This window comes from Hylobates moloch, unplaced genomic scaffold (genome assembly GCF_009828535.3).
Source record: "Hylobates moloch isolate HMO894 unplaced genomic scaffold, HMol_V3 SCAFFOLD_14, whole genome shotgun sequence".
Classification (NCBI taxonomy): Eukaryota; Metazoa; Chordata; class Mammalia; order Primates; family Hylobatidae; genus Hylobates; species Hylobates moloch.
The window spans coordinates 11,022,922-11,045,010 of record NW_026652289.1 but is presented as its reverse complement, the minus strand read 5'-3'; the positions used below and the strand labels follow the sequence as shown (position 1 = coordinate 11,045,010).

The 22,089-nt window shown below is 44.1% G+C and overlaps 1 protein-coding gene across 2 annotated transcripts in view; it reads right to left on the bottom strand.

Annotated features, from left to right (window-relative positions):
- Positions 1-22,089, bottom strand: part of RUNX1 (RUNX family transcription factor 1) — a 1,082,664-nt gene that overhangs the window by 241,086 nt on the left and 819,489 nt on the right. The window contains exons 1-2 of one of the 2 annotated variants that reach the window (XM_058427502.1): positions 14,263-14,336; positions 13,936-14,052 (exon numbers count right to left, since the gene is read on the bottom strand). In XM_058427502.1, the coding sequence (XP_058283485.1) occupies positions 13,936-13,993 (58 nt within the window). In that variant the 5' untranslated portion in view covers positions 13,994-14,052; positions 14,263-14,336. Of the gene's footprint in view, positions 1-13,935; positions 14,053-14,262; positions 14,337-22,089 lie in introns of those variants that run through there. The other variant, XM_058427503.1, reaches the window with a different exon arrangement.

The window sequence follows — 22,089 nt, the reverse complement described above, 5'->3', positions numbered from 1 at the left end:
TGGGTCAGCCAGAATTGTTCACGACAACAGTGCGGAGGACACGGGACGGCATTAAGGGTTCCTCCCTCTCCCTCTGGTTTGACTGGGACTCCAGATTGAGAACCCATGTGGGGCACAGGTGGGGGCTGTCCAGGCTCACTGCAGGTCTCTCTCTGCTTTCTGCTCCTTCAGGTCACGTGGTTGTGATTGAAAAGAGGAATAGAGAGATGTGATATGGCTGTTTAAAACAATTCCAACTGCTTCCGTGTAAATGACGTGTTTGATCCTAAACTGAGAGGGTTAAGGGTCGGAACCGTGGGCCTCCCCAGAGGCTGCTGTGGGTCTGGGGGCCAGGACTCCTCAGGAAGAACCCAAGTTGGGTCTGAAGGTGACAGTGGAGGCCACTATCCCCGAGGGAAGACAGAAAAGGGAGCAGGGAGCAGCTGGGCCGCTGAGCCCTGGCGTGTGTGCAGAAAGTGCTAAATAAGCCTGAAGAAGCACAACAAATCACAAGGATGCCCAGAATATAATCTCTAGTTTACAGCATGAAATTTTTACTTTCCTGTTAATTGTACACTCTATATAAGAAAAGCAGGTTCCTTTCCTAAGGAGCTTTATGATTTTATTGTTTATTGTTGAGAATAATTAGCTCGCACATCTTTTAATTTGTCCCATTAAGATGTTTGCACAGCAGCCGTGAGAGGCTGGCCAGCCCCCTGCATTTCCATTCATCAGGGCACTCACACGGCTGGCTGTGAGCAGGCTTTGGGGGGAGAAAGTCATTTATGATTGCATCCTTCAGCATGCCGAACCCCTCTAGAAAGGGAAGGAACTTTCTGTGACTCTGAAGTAGCTTGTTGTAGAATAATCAGAGGAGAAATGCCTTTTATACAATAAAGGTGAAGGGGGAAAAAGGGGAAAAATCCCCCCAACTTCTTGACAAAAGGAATTGTCATGATGTCAGAGGACTGGTGACATGGACTTTTTGAAATGACAAATGTCTCTGCAGAAAGGCCATTCTCAAAGGCCAACCAGTAGGTGTGTGCATCACTCTTTTTTTTTTTTTTTTTTTTTTTTGAGACGGAGTCTCGCTCTGTCGCCCAGGCTGGAGTGCAGTGGCGCAATCTCGGCTCACTGCAAGCTCCGCCTCCCGGGTTCCCACCATTCTCTTGCCTCAGCCTCTCCGAGTAGCTGGGACTACAGGCGCCCGCCACCACGCCCGGCTAATTTTTGTTTGTATTTTTAGTAGAGACGGGGTTTCACTGTGGTCTGGATCTGCTGAACTCGTGATCCGCCTGCCTCGGCCTCCCAAAGTGCTGGGATTACAAGTGTGAGCCACCGCGCCCGGCCATGTGTGCATCACTCTTGTTACGCCACTGACACTTAGTGGTATGAGGTCCTGGTTACATGAGTGACTGAGGCCACTGCTTGCTGTCACAGCTGAAACAACTGCTTCTGGGTACGATTTTTATTTTGGCCTCAGGAATAAGTGGATGAGAAGTGTTCGGGGCAAGCCTCATGGAAAACCCCGGCCAGGGTCAGTCAGGGTTGGGGTGGTCTACCCCGAAGGAGGGACTCAGGTGGCAGGCCCCTCATTGCTGGGCACATCATTCTGTGGTTTCTTCTGTACATATGTTCCGCAGCCCAGACTGGGACAGGGCAAGAGATATACCTGGGACACAAAATTCAAGGTGGTGCTCTCTCAAGCCCATGTAAATGCAAGGTCAGCCTTGCACAACAATGGGAGCAAGTGTTGCCTTAAGTTCATCACGGGAAGTGCCTAATTTATGTCACCCCGATAGCACCTTCGATGGATTTTCAGATTGATAAATGAAAACAACTGGTCGGTCAGGAAGAAGGCATAGCAGTGGTTTCTCCCCACCCCAGCACGTCACCATCGTCTTGGGAACAAGTTTAAGCACCCCTGGATTAAATGCGTGTTTCTTGTGGGCTGTCTGGGAACCACCTGAACATCTCTCTCGGCTCTGATGGGAGAAACACATGGGCAGGAGAGGTCTGGATACCAATGGTGGGGCCATAAAGCCACCAAATGCATCCAGAGTCAGAAAAGCAGTCCAGGATGGTGGCCAGTGCCCCAGCTTGGTGCCACCCCACAGCGTCACCCCTTGTCCATGGGGCCTTGGCAAAGCTTTCACTCTGTAAGGCTAAGCTCCCTCATGTGCCAAATAGATATTCTCAACACCGACCTGTCCCCTCCACGGGCAGACAGACAGTGGGCTCTGCTGCAGGAACTGCCTCTGTTTGGACCCCACCTCCACCTTTCCCAGCAGCCTAACCACAAGCAGGTCACGTAACCTTGGCAGGCCATGCTTCCCCTTCATTAAGTGGGATTAATAATGAGAGCACCTACTCACAGGGTTGTGCCAAAATTTTAATACAGTAAGGCAAGAAAATGCTTGGAACGGTGCAAGTGCCTTGCGCATAGCATATGCTCAATAAATGCTAGCTGTTATTACCATCAGTTTTAATGTTCATAAACTCAGCCTTCTGCCAAAGAGCACCAAGATCATTTCTGCACTGCTACATGATGAGAGAGGAAGACGCTTCTTTTTTTTTTTTATCTTCATACATGCCCAGTTCCTGGAACAGCTTTGGGGCCACGCTCTTGAGGTTGGCGGAGATGGCTTTCCTGTCCCTATACTTCCTTTGGTGGCATTTTCAGAGTTACCTTGTACTTATTGACTTCCTCTATGTGTCCACTGCTTTATACATATTATCTCAAATCCTCTTGACAACCATGCAAGTTAGGGCTCATTCCCCGTTTACAGATAAGAAACTTGGGGCTCTGTGAGGTTCGATAAATGGCTCAAGTTCACACAGGTGGTGGATGCTGGTGACAGGGAGAAACCAACACCCCGATTCTAAAGCCCACAGGCTTCCTGCTCCCCGACCCCACCCCTGAGCTTGGGCCTATCTTCCTCCTGGCCTCCCTATCAAAGGCAACTCGTGGAAGAAGACCCTGGTGATAAAGAAAACACGATTCCTCCTGGAGCTGAGTGGAGTTTACACTTCAACATGGACTGAAGCCTCCAGGGAAAGAAATAAAGGTCTGTAGAGAGAAGCTACGTCCTGGTGAGCAGAGACATGACATTTGCTGGTATCTAGGAATTTTCTGATTCAAACTGGGGTGTCCATGGAGGGGTAGAAAAACAACTAGTGCCTTTAAAATTTTATTTTAATTTCTATTTGGAGGATGTATTTTATAATGCACATACTATAATTATATCATTACAGGAGTACAGCATATAATTTATAAGTAAATAACCACGCATAGATAGTGGGGCATGTGAAACAATATTTACTGATATGTGGCAAGATCAAGAGTCTGGAAATGGCTGATGTTCAGCATTTCAGCAGTTTCTGCTACACCTAGAGAAAGCTTCCTTGAATTCAGTATATCCTGGGGAGAAGTCCCAATGGATTCCCTAAGCATGGGAATTTTGAATGCTGGCCTCTGTGTGTGTGTGTGTGTGTGTGTGTGTGTGTGTGTGAGAGAGAGAGAGAGAGAGAGAAAGAGAGAGAGAGAGACCTTTATTTCTCCTGAGAGGCCACTTCTGAGCTTCGAATCAGGAGTGATGTGAGCATCTGTATCCCTGATGGGAATTAGAGTTTGGGTTCCAATTTTTGTACAAAGATCTACCACTTCCCAGCACTTCCAGAGCTGAAGCCTGGCAGCCTTGGCAGAGGCCATCTCTGAACCCTCTGCATGGATGTGCACATTGGCTGTTGTGGTCGTTCAAATTTTGCCCTAGACCCTCATCGAAATCAACCTGGTTAATTGTAACATTGCCTAAGGAGCCAGGTGGGCAGGCACATGGTGGGTGCTTAACCAACGTGGTGCTGGATTTTGGGGAAGAGAGAACATCCAAAGGACAGCAGGGGCCGGTTACTCCTATGGCAACTGCATTTCTAACACAGCCTAAGGATGTTCTTAAGGACTCAGGGATTCATATACATTGCCCTGCCTAATGAGTTCACAAGGTGAAGGGATTTAACCTGCAAAGGATTGTGGTATCTGAGCAATGCAAAGGAGAATTGAGGAGGATTAAGAGAAGTGTCTGCTAGTTATGTGGATGCTTGAATGGAATCCACCTCATAAATTCAGTGTTTGCAAAACTGTCGGTGACAGGAGCTGAGAAGACCTGGTTTCTCGTTCGGACTCTGGCACCAACCAGCTATGGAACCCTGGGCAAGTGAACCTCTCTGGTGCCCTAAGGTAGAGAGATGTCTAAAAATCACTCCAGCGAAATATTCTGCTCTTCCTTTCTAGCAGTGTAAAAGTATTTATAATTATAGTTTTTTAAAAATAAATACTTATATAATTTTTAGATGCCAACTGAAACTATACAGAACTATATATATATACAAACTCTCTATATAACTCTATAACACAGCACATAAAACTTACAAAGCATCATATAGAACAATATCTCATAGTTCATATGTCTCGTGATTCATTTATTTTTTAAACAGATTTATTCACATCTGTAATACAATTATTTCTTTGTTTTGAATACAACCTGGAGGGAAGCATATGGGAGACACAGCCTTTATTAAGAAAAATGAAGTAATGATATGGAATGATTGACAGTTGGATAGAATTTTCATTGTCGGCACTTCTACTTCTTTATATGACCCTGCACCTTTCACAGGGCTAATATTTGTTTAAGATTGCTTAACGTTGTTCTTCTCCTCTAGAACTTTGGAAGTAAAAGCCATTCTGATCTTTAAAAACAGTAGATTCAATAATAATAAATAATAATAAACTAGGAGCCTGAGTTTCTGTTCCTACCTGTAAATGCCTAAATAATTTCATTTTCACCCGTTCATTACATGAAAGGGGCTGGGATAAGAGAGAACACTCCTGAAGGGGAGAACTACTTTTTCTCCTCCTTTTAGTTCCTCCCCACTCTTGCATGGGTTTTATACACATATGTGGTTTCAGATTTTATGAATTCTATACTTTCAAAGTGGGTGAATGTCAAGTTCAGCTGTGACTGTTAGCGAGCTGGATGAAGCTGCCCAGATGCAGCCTGCAGATGGTGTAGAATGAGGGGCTCAGTGCACGGAGTTCAAAGTGCAAACAGAAGCTGTGTAAGAAAGTGCAGCAAACTGTGGTTGGTGTTAAAACTGCTCCTGGGAAAAATGGCACTCAAACAAATGTATCGTAGTTAACCTAAACTCTCTTTTGCACATTCTAGGGCAGTAATAAGAAACAAACACTGATAGCTATACATATTATAAAATTTTGCACAGAAAAAGGGAAAGTGCTTCTCTCTTGAGCAATGAGTGCCACTCTGACATTTCTTGTCTCCCTTAAAAAACTCACCCATGATGGGCCGGGTGCAGTGGCTCATACCTGTAATCCTAGCATTTTGGGAGGCTGAGGCGGGCAGATCACGAGGTCGGGAGAATGAAACCATCCTGGCCAACATGGTGAAACCCTGTCTTTACTAAAAATACAAAAATTAGCTGGGCGTGGTGGCACGCGCCTGTAATCCCAGCTACTCAGGAGGCTGAGGCAGGAGAATGGCTGAACCTGGGAGGCGGAGATTGCAGTGAGCTGAGATGGGGCCACTGCACTCCAGCCTGGTGACAGAGCTAGACTCCATCAAAAAACAAAAACAAAAACAAAACAAAACTCACCAACCCATGATGGAATGTGACTATGGAATACCCTGCGGTGTGTTCAGAGCTCTGACTTCTGTTTGCTCTTTTTAACATAACCCCCATGTGGCAAGCTGACTGGTGCAAGATTTTTTGGGTCTTTCTTTAGGATCTACTAACAATGAAAAACATATACATGAAAACCTACACATTTTCAGAAGCACATGAGAGCTGATCAAGACCCACGTACCTCCCAAGGAGAGGAGATGACAGAGGCTGCTCTGTGGTGTTGCTCTCAGGCTATATTTGATTTATTGCTCAAATCTTATTATTTCATTCTCCATTCAAGACTAGCAAAGTTTCTTTTGAGAAGTCACAGTCTCTACGGAGGGTATTCTAACACCCAGGAGTAAAAGTTGGATGTTGGCAAAGAAAGCAAAGTAGAATCTTTGCAAAATGTTAGAGCTACATAGTTCTGTGTCCCAATGGACATGTTTCAAGACTGAATACGTTGAGTATTTGATTTAGAATCAATTTAACATGAACTTCACATTTACGCAAAGCAGCATCAGTCTTGAAACCAGCAGAGCCACTGAGCAAGCCCAACTAGCAAACTGAGATTTCTATTTGTGCTGGTCTTTCCCATTTGAGGCCCCAAAAACGTCTTGGGGAACTCACTGTTTAAAAAGAAGTCCATCGGCCGGGCGCGGTGGCTCACGCTTGTAATCCCAGCACTTTGGGAGGCCGAGGCGGGCGGATCACGAGGTCAGGAGATCGAGACCACGGTGAAACCCCGTCTCTACTAAAAATACAAAAAATTAGCCGGGCGTGGTGGCGGGCGCCTGTAGTCCCAGCTACTCGGAGAGGCTGAGGCAGGAGAATGGCGTGAACCCGGGAGGCGGAGCTTGCAGTGAGCCAAGATCGCGCCACTGCACTCCAGCCTGGGTGACAGAGCGAGACTCCGTCTCAAAAAAAAAAAAAAAGAAGTCCATCAAAAAATAGACACATATGGACCATGGCATGGGAGGGCAGTGCTGCATACAAAATCAACAATTCTCTAAATGAACACCGATCTTGCAGAAAAACAAAATGAAAGCAAAACAAAAAGAAAATTCTAATTTCAAGAGAAAAACTGAATAACAACTTTCTTTTCAATCATCGTTTCTTTCTTTCTTCTTCTTTTTCTTTCTTTTTTTTTTTTAATGAAGCAATGACTTTCTCAGGGAGAAAGATTTGCATCCAAGCTGAGGAAATAGACAGGCCAGTAATTACAAAGCAAAAATCATCTGTAACTTGCAGAAATTCAATGTATGAATAAGTGTTTAAAGCCTAGATAGAGGGCAATTATCTGGTTATCTGTTTTTCATATTTCTATCAGAGATAAAAACATCTTTAGGGAAATTTATGAAGGGCCATTTGAAAGAAGGTTTCCCTCTTTTGTAGAAAAGAATTCTCTAAAAATTAAAACAAATTTGGGAGGCTGGGTGATTTTTGAGAGTTTAAAAGAGTGAGGAAGATGGAGGGTGGGAAGCAACTATTTCCAGCTGCGAGAAATCGATCAACCTCACAGCAAGGTGTGGTGGCTCTGATGCAAGCAACATTCCCATAGATACAGTGCTGTCTGGTTTTCTATTGCTCATTCTAACGTGAGGAGACGCTCAAGTGTGATTTGGGGCTTTGACACTGAAAATAGGTGTGAACTTGGATCCATTTAACCAGCCCCTTCCCCACCTCATCCCGTCTCCTGTCCAGTTTGCTTTCAATGGGTCAAGAATAAATATTCACCCTTGGCATCCATCTGCAACTTCCAAGAGGGACTGAAGGAAGAACATAAAGTTTCTCTGCATTTGTTTCCAAAGCCCAGCTGGCACAGAAAACAAATGATACAAGATATGGCTGGGAAAGCACAGCCTGTCTTTGTCACCAGGTCTGGCAGATGTGGCTCTGGGCTCACGAGACATCTGCTCCCAGCTACCTTCCTCTCTGCTTCCCTCCACTCTCCAGGCTGGAAAGTGACAATTCCATTGTCCTCAGTTCCCTCCAGCCAGAGGCCTGTGACCTAGTTGTGGCCTAAGCAATATGTCAGCGAAAGTTTGCAGAGAAGGGCTTCCCTTCCTGAATAAAAATACCAGGACCCACAAGAAGGGGTTGAGGCCTCCCATGTCCTTTCTGCCTGGACAGATCAGAGGTGCAGGCCATCTCTCCCTGGCCTCAGCATGGTGGGACCGAAACATAGGAGTGTCCTGCACCCCACAGTATCAGCCTGGACTGCTCACTCTGGAACTCCTGTGCACCCCACAGACCAGTGCCCGTCTGCTCAAGCCACTGTGGTCAGCTTTTCTCTACGTGCAGCCAAACATAATTTTCATGGGTAAATCTGAGCAAGGGCTTTACTCTTTCTGTCATTGCAATAAAATACATAATTTCCATCATGTTTCGGATTTAGTGTTTATTCCTCCACCTTGGCTCCTTTCTGGCATCATTACTCAGTGTTATTGCAAGATGAGGGAGGGAGAGAAAGAGAGAGATTCAGAGTCAAGAGTGTATAAGACGTGTCTCCCCAACAAAGAGCGAAGCCTGTGCAAGTGAGAGCAGTGTGTCTGAGCTTATCCTCCCAGCATGTTGAAGGTGACAGAAGGTTTTGAGCCCTGTTTTGTTTCGGGAGCCAGCCTGTGTTCTCGTAAAGTACTCCCTGATTGTGTTCATGGTCAGCAAAGATCTTAAAGGAAATGCTCCCTTTTTACCACTCCAGGACATCCTAGTTATTATATTTTTTGAGGGGGAAGAGGTCAAGAAAGACATACCTCTTTGGCTTGGCTGGAGGCTCAGCAAAAAGGCTAAAGAAGGGGACTGGTGGCATCTGACGGGGAGGAGCAGGGGAGGCCGAGAAACAAGAGTTGCAGGAAAAGTGTTCTGAACATTTTAATATCTGTTCAGGCACCAGTGTAGCTTCTGAAGATTTCTTGAAAAATGGGAGTTGGAGAAAGCAATTGCGAAAATGAGGGAAAATATCTTGCATTTGTGAAATGATGGGAGAACTATTTTCTAAACAGAAAATAAAATATTTTTAAGTGGCTTTGTGTTGTTAAGCTAAGAAGATTTGTGATGTGTTTTATGCTACCTCTTTCTGATGCATGTAAAGACTTCCAACAGGAACTTGGTAATTTAGATGCAAGCTTGTCTAGAATATTATTAGCCCATTTTGCAGAACTCAAATGAGACACAAAGACATCTATTGACTCATCTAGGTCACTAGGAAGTTACCTGAGAAACTGAAAATTTGCTTGAGTTTCCTGTGTGGGCCTCCTCTGCTGCCTCCAACAAGACAAGCCATCAAAGCTACCTTCATGTCTGGGCCTTGACAAAGTACATGATTACAAATGTTCCCAAGGAGCAGGGAAAATGGGAGTCTCTCAGAGGCCCAGAGATCCTGCTCAAAGTTACACAGGCAAAATGGCCTTTTCCTTAAGAAGAGCCTTGGAGAAAATAAAGCTACACCAGCAGTCTCAATGAAGAGCGACATCTCTGTTGTCCTTGTGTGTTCAGATCAAAGACTTAGCAAGACATCGTGCCCCAACTAACCTCCATATTTAAAATCAAAACTTGTTAAGTTGAATTTCATAAAGGGCTCTTGTTCTTTTTCCACAAAGGAAGGAAGGCTGACCTGCTGCTGAAAAGCCCTTAGGGTGGACTGAGTTACCCACCGCTGTCCATGCCCATGTGGGATCCTGCAGCTCTAACTTTGCCCAGGCTGTACTCTCGGCCTAGACCACTCTTCCTTCTTTTCTTTGTTCCCACCTTCCCCTCCCCCCAACTCCTGTGTCCCTCTCTCCAGGAAGCCTCCCGTAACGTCCTCCAGGGCATTGTGACCTCTCCCTCCCTAGAGCAGACAGCGGTTGACTGGCTGCCTTCTTAGATAACTGAACATTGATAGCCACCATTCAGATTTATTGCTTACTTTATACGGCTGGGCAAAGAACCTTACACAGATTAATTCGGTCCACACAGCTACCTTAATAACAGGTACTATTGCGATCCTTACTCTGCAGATGAGGAAACTAAGGCTCAAGAGAGAAGCTCTATATGCTATTTGATGAAAGCCAGAAAAAAGAAAAGAAAGAAAAGGCCATCACTGTGTCATCTGAGCACATTCCCTGCACAGACCTCCTGCCATTGCTTTCTCTAATAGCAGGTGCTCTTATGCCTCCAGACTCTTCTCTCTAGGCCTTGGGCTCCTTATTAAAGCCTGTGTATGCATAGCAGCCTTGCAGCCCTCCTCTGTCCCAGCATCTCACCAGGCTTCATTTCTCAGTAAAGGGCTACATCTTTTCTGAGCACATCTTTCGGATCTATTTTGAGAGAATGTAGGAACGTCTCAGCTACTCATTTGCTTTCAAAAGCTCAGAAAGGCTCCTTGCCATTCAGAATCGGGTCAGCTGCTGTTTCCAAAGGTGCTTCTACTACTGGTTGCTCCATGCCCCTGTACTCGGTGTGTGAGCAGCTGTGGGGCCTCCTACAGCCCCCTAAACCCCACTAGTAAAGTCAGTCTGAAGTACAAAAACAATCCTCCCCAAGAAAGCAGAGCCAAGAGGCGGTTTCTTTGGGGTGGCCGCCATTTCTTCTTTTAACGCTTAAACATTTCAAAATTACTTGTCATTTTCTACAGTTTCTTAGCGTGCAAAAAGTCTAAATGGCAAAGGCATGATTGTGAGTTTAGATAGTTTTATCACACCTTTTTTTTTTTTTGTAGTTTCAAAATGTGTGGGCAGTTTCAGATGTGAAACTCCATCTCACAAAGGAGGAACTACAGTCTGATTCTTTAACATCCAGGAGAGCAGCCAGGATGCCCCATCCCACAGTTTCCTTGTGGGCCAGGGTGAGTCAGATTTGCTAAGACCTACTGTTAGGGACTGCACTGTGTCTCCCTAGAATTAATATATTGAAGTCCTAACCCCAAGGTGCTCATAATTTGACTCTATTTGGACATAGGGTTTTAAAATGATGTCATTAGGCTAGCCCCAATACAATGCAATTGGTATCCTTATAAGAAGAGATTAGGATACAGATACACACAGAAGGATAACCATGTGATGAAACAGGGAGAAGGCAGCTGTCTGCAAAACCAAGGAGAGAGGCCTCACCAGAAACCAGCCTTGCAGACACCTTGATCTCAGACCTCCAGTCTCCCTCCAGAACTGTGCGAAAATAAATTTCTGTGGCTTAAGCCTGAAGTCTTAAGATCTTAAGATCTTAAGTGTTCAGTCAAGCCAGAAGAAGTGTCTTAATAAATATTCCTCTGAAAAGAGCGGCAAGCTGATGCTTAGAGAAGAACATACTTTATACATGCAGCTTTGTACTCGGCAATTCCCTTTGAAAGACTGCTTCAGTGGGGTAAACTTGAACCGCTGAGAAGACAAGCAGGGAGTTGGTCTCGCTGAGATTTTTTACCTGTGGTTCTAGGAACGCAGAGGCATGTGAGTGTTCAGGCTTTGCATAGACCACTAAGCCACTTCTAAGAACAAGGCTACCTGAGCCATTTTGCAAAAATATGTACATGCCGAGGCTTCTCCTCTCCACACCTACCTCAGCTCTTTCTGCCGACACACTGCACTTTTCAAGGGAACCCAAGTTTGGGTTCAGCAAGAATTTTACATCGCACACCGTATGTGATAATTCCAGGGAATTTCAATCGCATCTTGTCTTCTTTCCTAAGCAAATTCGGTGGGAACCTGGTGTGGTGTGATAGAAAAAGCCCCGAGTTCTCTGTGGTAGACCACATCAATTTCATGTGCCAGTCTCTCAGACTCCGGCTTGCCTCTCTCAAGGAAGGGAACAATGGTTTGCTTGGCTTCACTCCTCACTTTCCCCCCAATTTCCACATGGGTATCTGGCTAAAAATGAGTTACAGGTTTCCTTCTGTGAGAATTGTATGGACTGATAAAGTACCATCCCAGGAAGAAAACAAAGATGCTGTCTTCCCTTTCGGCTCACAGTTGCCGTTGGGGAGGGAACACATGCTGTAAATTATAGGCAGCCAGAAGTGACCGCATTGACCACTGCGAGTGGCCCAGCTATGGCAACAGGCTGAGAACTCTGGGGGAGAGCCATTTGTTGGCAGGGATGGCGATTCTTCTAGCATCAAGCTCTGAGATGATGACCAAACGGTATCAAAAGAAATGATATTTTGCCACCTCTCCGGCTTGAGGGAATGATGTGGACAGTTAACCTGGACAATTTAAACCTTTATGTTGATGGATCACTTGGATGAAATTAACCAGGAAATTGCCAAGATTTCACTTGGCCCTCTGACATCAAATCTCAATATTATATTACCAAATTAGAGATTCTAAAGAACACTGAGTTCCTTTCACTGAAAGGAAGGAATGGAAAAACCTTTCCAGATTAGCCCTTTTGAGTCTTGGTGCAAGCTCAGGCCCTCCCTACACTGCCTCCGTGAAAGCTAACCGACCCTTGTTCCTAACCTAGGGCAGGTCAGCTGAGTGTCCATCGGGCACAGGAGCCCTGGGCTTGTCTGGGAGATAGCCAGACTCCTGCTATTTCCTGATGTCTGCACAGCTCAGTGTGTCCCTCACCATCTTTGCTGTTGGCCGGTAAGGAGAGCCCCAGGGGCCAGCACTGCACACTGAAATCCAACCTATTGCTCAATGGAATGCTTAAAAATTTCCTGAATCTGCCTTCCTGAGTTGATAAAATAGGAAACAATACACGTTCCGAGGGGGTATTGAAAGCAGAGTAAAGCCAGGAAGATCTTTTTTTCTGTTATTCTACAAATATTGCTTCCTCTGCTTGTTAGCAGCCCAGAGGAAATGCAGCCAGGGAGCTGTTTGCAGCTTTTTACCAGTGGCCGGTGTCTCTGTGTTACCAACCGAACGACGCTGCAAGACTAGTGACTAATGCATGTCTGCATGATTCAACTTCACTAAAATTCCCTCTGCTGCCAGTAAAGAAACACTTGAAACCTCTTTAATTTGAAACTTGAGCTTGTTTAATGACTTGCTTTCTTCTCTTTCTCTTTAACTTCTCTCTTGCCATCTCCGACACACACACACACACTCTCTCTCTCTCTCTCTCTGTCATCAAGTTTTTTAATTTCAGGGACCCGGAAACATACAGCCCTGTGCATTCACAATAGCATTTGCTGTGATAAAGTGGCCGGCAAGCCCTCTGCATTCCCCTGCTCACTTAGCTGTATGAATAAATAATGAGTCACAGATACTATTTGGGTGCTCAAGAGAGTTTGTAGCCAGAAAATTAATTTTTCTCCCATCCCAGCCCACTCCATCTCAGCTTTGCCAAATCATCAAGATACACTTTGCAGGCACTGGTCAGAGTGCATGCCCCGACGCACACAGCAGTGCCTTCGTGACATTTTACGTTATTATTTTTGTTTGTTTAAGCACAGCCCTCTTTTACCACGAAGGATACACAAAACGCACATGCACACACATACTCACACACTCACAGCTCAACCACAGCTTTGTCCATTTCAAGAGGCTGGTTTCAAAAATGGAGACGGGTTTTCCACCCTGGCTGTTCCTATTCATAAGCCTGTAATCTAACGACTTAAGCTGCAAGAATGCTTAACTTAGAAAACTTCTTTATTGCCCTTTTCAAGAGAGACCTCGGTATGCCACAATTTGCTTCCTTTCTCTCTTGAAAGATGCCGGTTGTCTCTTTGCATTGAGGCTACAAGGAAAAACACAGCACAGCCCCATGCTGATGATTTTAACCTAACCAAGTCTGTCAGTCTCCTGTACTCTCTGCCTTATAGAGACAGCTGCCTTGCCACTTTGGCCCTGAAGTCCCCAGGCTGGTGCAAGGCTATCTGAGAGCCTCCGCCTCCTGCCCCACACTGGCACCAGCCCTCCTGGCTGGCTCTGTGCATGTGCCTGCTAAGCCCCAGGGCAGGCTGCATTCTGGGCCACACAGCATGCCGAGTTAAGGATAACTCAGACACAGTCATTCCGGGCAAGGGACAACAAAATAAAACCCAGGGAACTTCGTGCAAGCTTCATAATCTCTAAGCCTTTAAACAAGACCAGCGCAACTTACTCGCACTTGACAAAGTTCTCACGCACGGACTGAACACTCCAACAGCATAGCTAAGTATTTATTAAAACAGTTCTGAAGAGCTTCCATCTGATGAGTAAGTAATCCAATAGACTTGTAATCATATGCCTCAGTTTCAATTCCTCCCACAAACAAGACAGAGAACCGGCAGGCACCGAGGCACCTCTGCACCGAGGTGAGACAAGCTGCCATTTCATTACAGGCAAAGTAGATATTACAAGACCAGCATGTACTCACCTCTCATGAAGCACTGTGGGTACGAAGGAAATGACTCAAATATGCTGTCTGAAGCCATCGCTTCCTCCTGAAAATGCACCCTCTTCTGAAGGCGGGGGACTCAATGATTTCTTTTACCTTCGGAGCGAAAACCAAGACAGGTCACTGTTTCAGCCTCACCCCTCTAGCCCTACATCTCTCTTACTTTTCCCCCCTGCTGGATACCTCTGGGACTCCCCAAGCCCTATTAAAAAATGCACCTTTGTAAAAACAAATATTCAAATTGTTAAAGATTAAAAAAAAAAAAAAAAGCCAGCGCCGCCTTGGCTGTGGGTTGGTGATGCTCACCACGCTGCGAAACCCTGTGGTTTGCATTCAGTGTGATTCGTCCTGCCTGCTGACCACTATGCTGGGTTCAGACTTCTGACACTGCCAGGCTACCCAACTTGTGGTTCTGTGGTTGTTTATGAGGCCCAAAGAAGTTTTCACACAACCCAAATTACAAATTTAACTGTTCCCCTTTCCACAGCCCATCTCAATTGGTTCTTGCCGATCATGTGACTTAAGTGATGTCAAGTTTTTTTTTTTCTTTTCTGAGCAATGCCCTTCCTTCCCTCCACCTGCCCTCCCCCAGGCTGTGCAAGAAAATAGCCGAGTAGACTTTGCAAGAGGGGGGGGATGTAGAAAAAAGTGACTCAGTCACTTATTATATCTCAATGGTCTTTGCTGATTTAGTACAACTCGGCTCCTGTTGTTATTTGTGGTTTTTGGAACTACTGATTATTTTGATAAAGATTTCATTGCTGCTTATTCAATAGTAATTCAACGCTGGCATCAAGCCGCTGCTCCGACAGGATGTGGAGCCCATCATTTAAAATGCTAGGCATCAGCTCCGGGAGAGTTAAGTCCTTGGTAAAGTCTATCATGGCATAAGTGAAACTATAAAAGGGAAAAATAAATAAAAAGAAATATTTTGGTGAGAGGCTGACCCCTACAACGGGCTGGCAACTCACAGGTATTTTAAAGCCTGGGAAAGGGAAAATATTTTACTTTTGAAATAAAAAGACTATTTTAATGAAACCAAAATTATGCGGTTTTATTCCCCCAAATGGACAACTTTAGTATGTATCTCTTTCAGTAAAGAGATAAAATCATAGTACACTCTTACACACACACACACACACACACACACACACAAAAAAGAAAAAAATTAGGAAGCTAAAGGAAAACAAAGCAAAGAGAATTTCTGTATTTGGGACAAAGCAGTGGTTACTCTGCAGATGTTTATTTGTGTTGTCACTTGGGAAGGCTCCCTCTATTGCCTTTCTCTAGTTCAATTCAAATCAATAAGCTAATTTACACCTGTAGGTAAAACTACACTTTGAGCACATGAGGATGTCACAATAGAAGGGGAACCAGGAGCAGACACTTCTCCTGGGGCTGACTAATGAATATTATATAGCGCGTCCTCTACCTTAGAAAGACATGCCTGTTTGAAATTGCTAAAAATAGGATAATTTTGTAAGTGGGCAAACCACTGTGGTCACACATATTTCATTTTCCGGCCCCATTGGCTTTACCTGCTGACAAAGAAAATGTCATTTTGTTTTGTAGTTCCAAGACGAAGAAAGGCTTATTTTCCTAATTTACTATCTTATTCATTTTGCTCTGCTCTGCCTACATCCGCCATAGCACTCTGTGCACGTGAAATTTCGACACACAGGGTCAAGAGAACCTGTGTGATGATGGGTTGTAAATGCCAGTCCTGGATTCTAAGCTGCAGTGGCCAGCACAGGCACTTTAGAAAGGCTGAACTCGCACAACACTCCCTCGGTTTTCCCTCATCCACTTAATTTCACACACACAAAGATCCACAATGATAGTAGCTTCCATGGCACAAGTCTTTCAAAAGGAACAGACACAATTTTTACTTACTCCTGTTTTGACTAAAGCAGGAATTGAAACTCAACAGACCGCTTTCTCTTACACTTGTGAGAAGTTAGCTGGCCACACGTTGACACTTTGCTAACATCTAAAAAAGAATAATAATGCTGCATCTCTTTTATGAGGCTCGTGAATCTTTAAATGTGATGCGTGTTTCATATTGCTTCTCAGTGCAAATCCCCTGTGAACATAATGAACATAATGGGCCTGTGTTGTTATCCTCCCTAATAAAGTCAAGCCTGAGTTGAACCCCAAACCAGGTTCATTTTTCTCTCCCACACTTAATATTCCCTGGAAGGGCCGTAAGAGCTGAGGGCTGTAATGAGCAGCTGCCACTGCAGAGTCGACTCACACTTAATAATGACTTAGCAATTCAAGGGGCCATATAGAATATCCTTGGGAGATTTAATTTTAGAAACTCCCCAGATGCTTTTAGCCTTAGGTGTCCAGATGCTTAGGAGGAGGGTTTGGATGTGGCATTTAACGGCCTGAATTCTCAACTTTTCTCTTTGGGCCTAGCTCTAGCCAGATATCTATCTCTTCCAGTGGGGTCTTTGTAGGACAGGTTAGAGTGTAAAGACACTCTTAAGGCTGGGGCTCGTTGAAGCCTCACTATACGCTGTCATCTTCGGGACTGAGGTTTCAACGGGGCACCAGGGGGCAGAATACAAAGGCCTGCACATTGGCCCTGCACGGCCTTCCTGGGCGGGGTTAACAGCCACGGCAGCCGCAGCATAACTTCGCAGCTTGGTGAGGCAACAGTTGGAGCTTTTCTGGGCACCCTCCAGGTCATGACAATAAGTAAAGCCTCAGCCAGCTGCTGGTGAACTTGGCCTTACCACTTCCCTAGGAGCCCAAGACAAAAGGGCACGTCTGTCATCAATGAACCGCCTGGAGAAATACTTAATCCTATCTTAACTAGAACGGTTTAGGATTCTTTAAGTTTGTGTATTGACCCACACCCTCTGTCCTAGTTCCTGCAAGTGACTCAGACCCTGGGTTTCTGGCTTGGGAATTGTACCCAAGAGTCTGCAGTGGACTGTGGCTTTGCCAAGGAATTGGATGACAGTTCTCATTCTCGCTCAGATTGGCTGCAGCTTCTAAATGCCACCATGGGTGGGGGGCGGGGTGGGGAGAAAATGCTCAGGTGTCTTTTTTAATGGCCCTATGAAAATACTAGCAAGGGTTGAAAGATGTTTAGCTGCATAACCCTGTAATTAATGTATAGACTTCTGCGTGCAGTCCAATCCAATTAAAGCACCCTCTGTTAGGGATCTTCATTACATGATTGCCGCATGCTGTCTCTGAACTCCACGTGTCTATTATAAAGTAGATTCTCTGGCCAGAAAATGGAGGCAGAGATGGACCACCCAAATTGGATGGAGTCTAAAATCCCAGGAGGACAATGCTACTGAATTTTCTCTATGTAGCGTGGATTTTCCTTATTTTCTAAATCTGTTTTCTAACAGATGTCCTATACAGAAACTTCCATGCTATGCTGACAATGAGGTCAGGGATGATTTTTAAATTGGGACGTAGACATCGAAGCTTCATGGGATGACTATAACCTGCTTTTGGCAAATCCAATGGTTTGAGATAGCTAGGGAGCCCTAGAGGCCCAGCTGTTAAAGATGTTCTTTTCTGGACACTCATGACACAGGACTCATCTCTCTTCCACACAAGCTTCTCACATCTTTAGATAAAGGTGCAATTCATATTTAAGCTACTCAAGACTTTATTTTTTTTGAGACAGAGTCTTGCTCTGTCGCCCAGGCTGGAGTGCAGTGGTGCAATCTAAGCTCACTGCAAGCTCCGCCTCCTGGGTTCACGCCATTCTCCTGCCTCAGCCTCCCGAGTAGCTGGGACTACAGGCGCCCGTCACCACGCCCGGCTAATTTTTTTGTATTTTTAGTAGCGACAGGGTTTCACCGTGTTAGCCAGGATGGTCTCGATCTCCTGACTTCGTGATCCGCCCGCCTCAGCCTCCCAAGGTGCTGGGATTACAGACGTGAGCCACTGCGCCCACCTTAGTATTTACTTCTTAACCTTTCCTAGATGAAGAGGTATTGTTGGGGAAATATGATTTTAAAAGGAAAAAAAGAAAGAAAAAAGGCAGACATTGAAACCAACCTGTCACTTGAATGTTATGTAATGATGTGAAGAGCAGCTAGTGAGAATTATTTCAAATGAAAGAGTTTCAACTGCTTCCTCCTCTGCTTGCGGACTGCGGATGAGCAGTGTTGATGGCACCCAGGAGCTTTTTGAGACTGCACTGTGGGCTGTATCCCAGGCTACTGAACGAAAATCTGTATTTTTACAGTTCCTCAGGTGATTCCTATACACATTAAAGTTTGAGAAGCATTGCTGAGGAAAGCCTTGCATCTCTTGGAATTTAGTAAAGAAATAATAGCATGGTGTTTACATTCTTTGAGACGTCTTTTTCTTCCTTCGAGCTTTCTGAAACTTGTCTGCTTTGTTGCTCTGACATAATTTTGTAAGCCCTGGATGTTTCTAGACAGCAGAAACCCACAAGAGGCAAGGCTCATGTCCTCCAAGGTAGCATTTTCTTGGATTGTCACTCGGACCTCTCATCTCAAGTGCTGTGTTTGGGTCAAGTTTACAGTTTGAGGTTTGACACACAATGTAGGGAGGCTCTCCCTGTGCTCCATCTGCCTAGCTGGTGGCCATGTGTATATAAACAGAAGGCTTTTTCCTCTAGGGGCACCAGACTCTCAGTTTTCACCTAGTGTGCAGTTTGGAAACACATTAATCCTGTGAGTTCTTCCAGACACACAGCACGTGTCCACGTGGCAGGCAGCGTCGCAGGTGGCCTTGCAGTCCTGCCATGGGCTGTCCCCCTCCCAGAGGGTTGCCTGGCCCTGCTCTCCAGCCACTGCCTTGCCGAGGTCATGCCCTGCTTTGCTGCAAAAGAAAGGGCCCACTCTTGAATTGTGCTTCCTTGGAACAGCCAAGCCTCCCAGGTTCCAGAGGCTCCATTGGTGCAGGCACCCAGGGGTTTGGCTACTTCTCTCAGACGCATCTGGGTCCTTTCAGGCTGCTCTGGGCCAGAAAGCTTGTTTAAAATAGCTTCTACTTACAGAGTTTTGGCCGTTCTGCTTCTGGTGGCATTTGAAACCAGGAGGGTAAAACTGGAAAACTTAAACAAACCCTCTTTGAATGTTAGAAATGTTCAGCATTCGAGGTTTGGTCAAATGATGGAAAACATTCCGGGTTGGTACTGAACTTTCCAGCCAGTTCCTCCAACCTGACGCTAATTATAGCCCGAGATCCAGGCAGGGAAAGCAAAGGGAAATGAAGAAACTAAAATGACTTGGAGTTACAGAAGCCAGAATTCATGTTGGTTAGATAGTATACAATTCAATACTTCAGTTTATGTGGCAAATAATGGTTAATGTCCCAAGTCTGATCAAAGCACCTGGATTCAGGAACTTTGAACTCTTATTGAAATGCTACTTCTTTTCCCTGGGGTAGGCAAATTACCAAACTTTCACATGGCTATTTAGAAACTAAAGCATAATACTGCCTTTTTCACTGGGGTGCTGTGAGGATCAGTAACTGGACTATGCAAAGTGGTTTTGAATGGAATAAGAAAGAGATCTGTGGTTGACATTTCAATATGGAAACATCCAATATGTGAATTTTAATATTTGCACTTGCCAGGGATTACAAAGGCATGACTTTAGGGCCCTAACTGAGAGGACCCAGTAGGATCGAGTTGAAAATACCCTCTGTAGTTGATGCTACAGAGATCTTTAGTATTGACCACTTAATTTTTGAATTAAATGTTCTTTTGAAATAATAATACTCAGCTGTACAGATTCAGGCTAAAATTCTTTCAGATCCTCAAAATGTCCAAATCAAATAAAAATATCCACCCAACTGAGAAACAAAATATTGTACTTAAAATTGAGTGGTGTGTATTTTAATTTCCTCCTCTCTAAATTCCCTTTCCTTCCTCTTGCCACTATAGAAACTGGCTGGATTTTTGGAAGGAGAGCAGGAAGAATGATCTTGTCTATGTTCTGGTTCTGATTTCATTTCTTTCTCAAGTGTTTAGTTTATTCAAAGCAGAAGGAAGAAATCACCTTGTGCCCCACATTAACGTGACTACAACTACCAGGATATGATCTTTCAGGCATTTGGGGCTGATTGTGAATGATCCATCACATAAAGCCATCACTGGCTCTTGAAATATATGTGGATGTACATATATGTATTGTATATTATATACGATGTTATATTACACATATAATATATGTATTACATATCATGTATACTATTTATTTATTTATTTATTTATTTATTTTGGTAAGAATATTTAACATGAGCTCTACCCTATTAAATTTTCAAGTGTATAATACAGTACTGTTAAAAATATATATAGGCATTATGCTGTACATCACATCTCTAGAACGTAGTCAACATGCCTAATTAAAACTATGCCAGCTGAGCAATTTCAGATTTCTCCCTCCTCTCCTGGTAACTTCTGTTCTACTTTCTAATTCCATGATTTTGACTATTTTAGATACTTCATATATTAAGTAATATCATGCAGTATGTATCCTTCTGTGGCTGGCTTATTTCACTTAGCATAATGTTCTCCGGGTTCATCTATGTTGTTGCATATTACTATACTTCCTCCTTTTTTAAGGCTGAATAATTCCACTATATGCATATAACCATATTTTCTTTATCCACTCATCTGCCAATGGACATTTAGGTTTTTTCCACATTTTGCCTATTGTGAATAGTGCTGCAATGAACTTGGGAGTGTAAAGAAATATCTCTTTGAGATACTGATTTCAATTCTTTTGAATAAATACCCAGAAGTGGGATTCCTGGATCATATAGTAGTTTTATTTTTAATTTTTGAGGAACCTTCACATTGTTGTCCATAGCAGTTGTACCGTTTTGCATTCCCACTAACAAGTATAATATGTGTGTGTGTATAATGTTTGTGTGTGCATATATATGTATATACACACATATGAAATCAAATATATATTAATTGAAGATACTGTTTCACACACAAGGCTTATATCCGAGATACTAATCCTTCTAGGATAAGATAATTTGGAGAATTAGCAAGCATTAGCAGAACTAAAGCATTATTGGGAGTAAAAAGGAAGAGTATTCTTCTGGTTTCCACAGTCACAGGGCAATGATACTTGTGTGCCAGACACATCAGAGCTGTAAAGGCCTTCGATTATTGTGGAATACTCTTAGTTGGTCTCCCTGTGCTTTTTTCACATTTTAGCATTGCTCAGAATTCTCTAACTTTATATTGAAAATGGAGTCTCAAGGATGTTATCTTTTGCCCACATGGACTGCATGGTGTGTGAACTGACATGGACTGCATGGTGTGTGAACTGACCCTTCAGACGTTACTCAGAGATGATGTTGAACAGACATTAGAGGGTTTCAGAAATCACCTGCGGCTCTTAAAGAAATTCTGAGCTACTTGGAAATTTTATTTCTTATGTCTGCACTAGTATTGTTATCAATGAACAGAAGTTCATGGAGCATGCACTGTCAAATTTTGCAGGTGATCTTTAACCTATTCCTGTGGTGCTTTTGTCTTTAAACAAAGAATCCCATCATTATCCTTTTGATTTGTCTCACTTGCCAATTTCTGCTACTTTTAAATCACATTTCCATGATTGATGGACCTCTCTTCTGTCTACCCCTCTATACTGGCTATGGCCATACCTATTTATGTGTGTATATACACACACACACACACACACACGTGTATATGTGTATACATGTACATGTGTATGTATGTGTGTATTTAGCTTTATCTTCTCCTCAAAACCTAACTCTAAGAGCCCTTCCTCCATTTCCTTATCTATTAGAGTTTACATTTGGGTCTGACCCCCCACACCCTGCTTGGGCTCATGATTTTTATGCTTTTATATAATTAGTGTGTAGCATGCTCCAAGGATCATAGCAACATTGCCTTCCTGTAATCCTATAATTCTTTTTTTTCTTTTTTTCTTTTTTTTTTTTTTTTTGAGATGGAGCCTTGCTCTGTTACTCAGTCTGGAGTGTAGTGGTGTGATCTTGGCTCACCGCAACCTTTACCTCCCAGGTTCAAGTGATTCTCCTGCCTCAGCCTCCTGAGTAGCTGGGATTACAGGCATGTGCCACCACACCCAGCTAATTTTTTGTATTTTTAGTGGAGACAGGGTTTCACCATGTTGGCCAGAC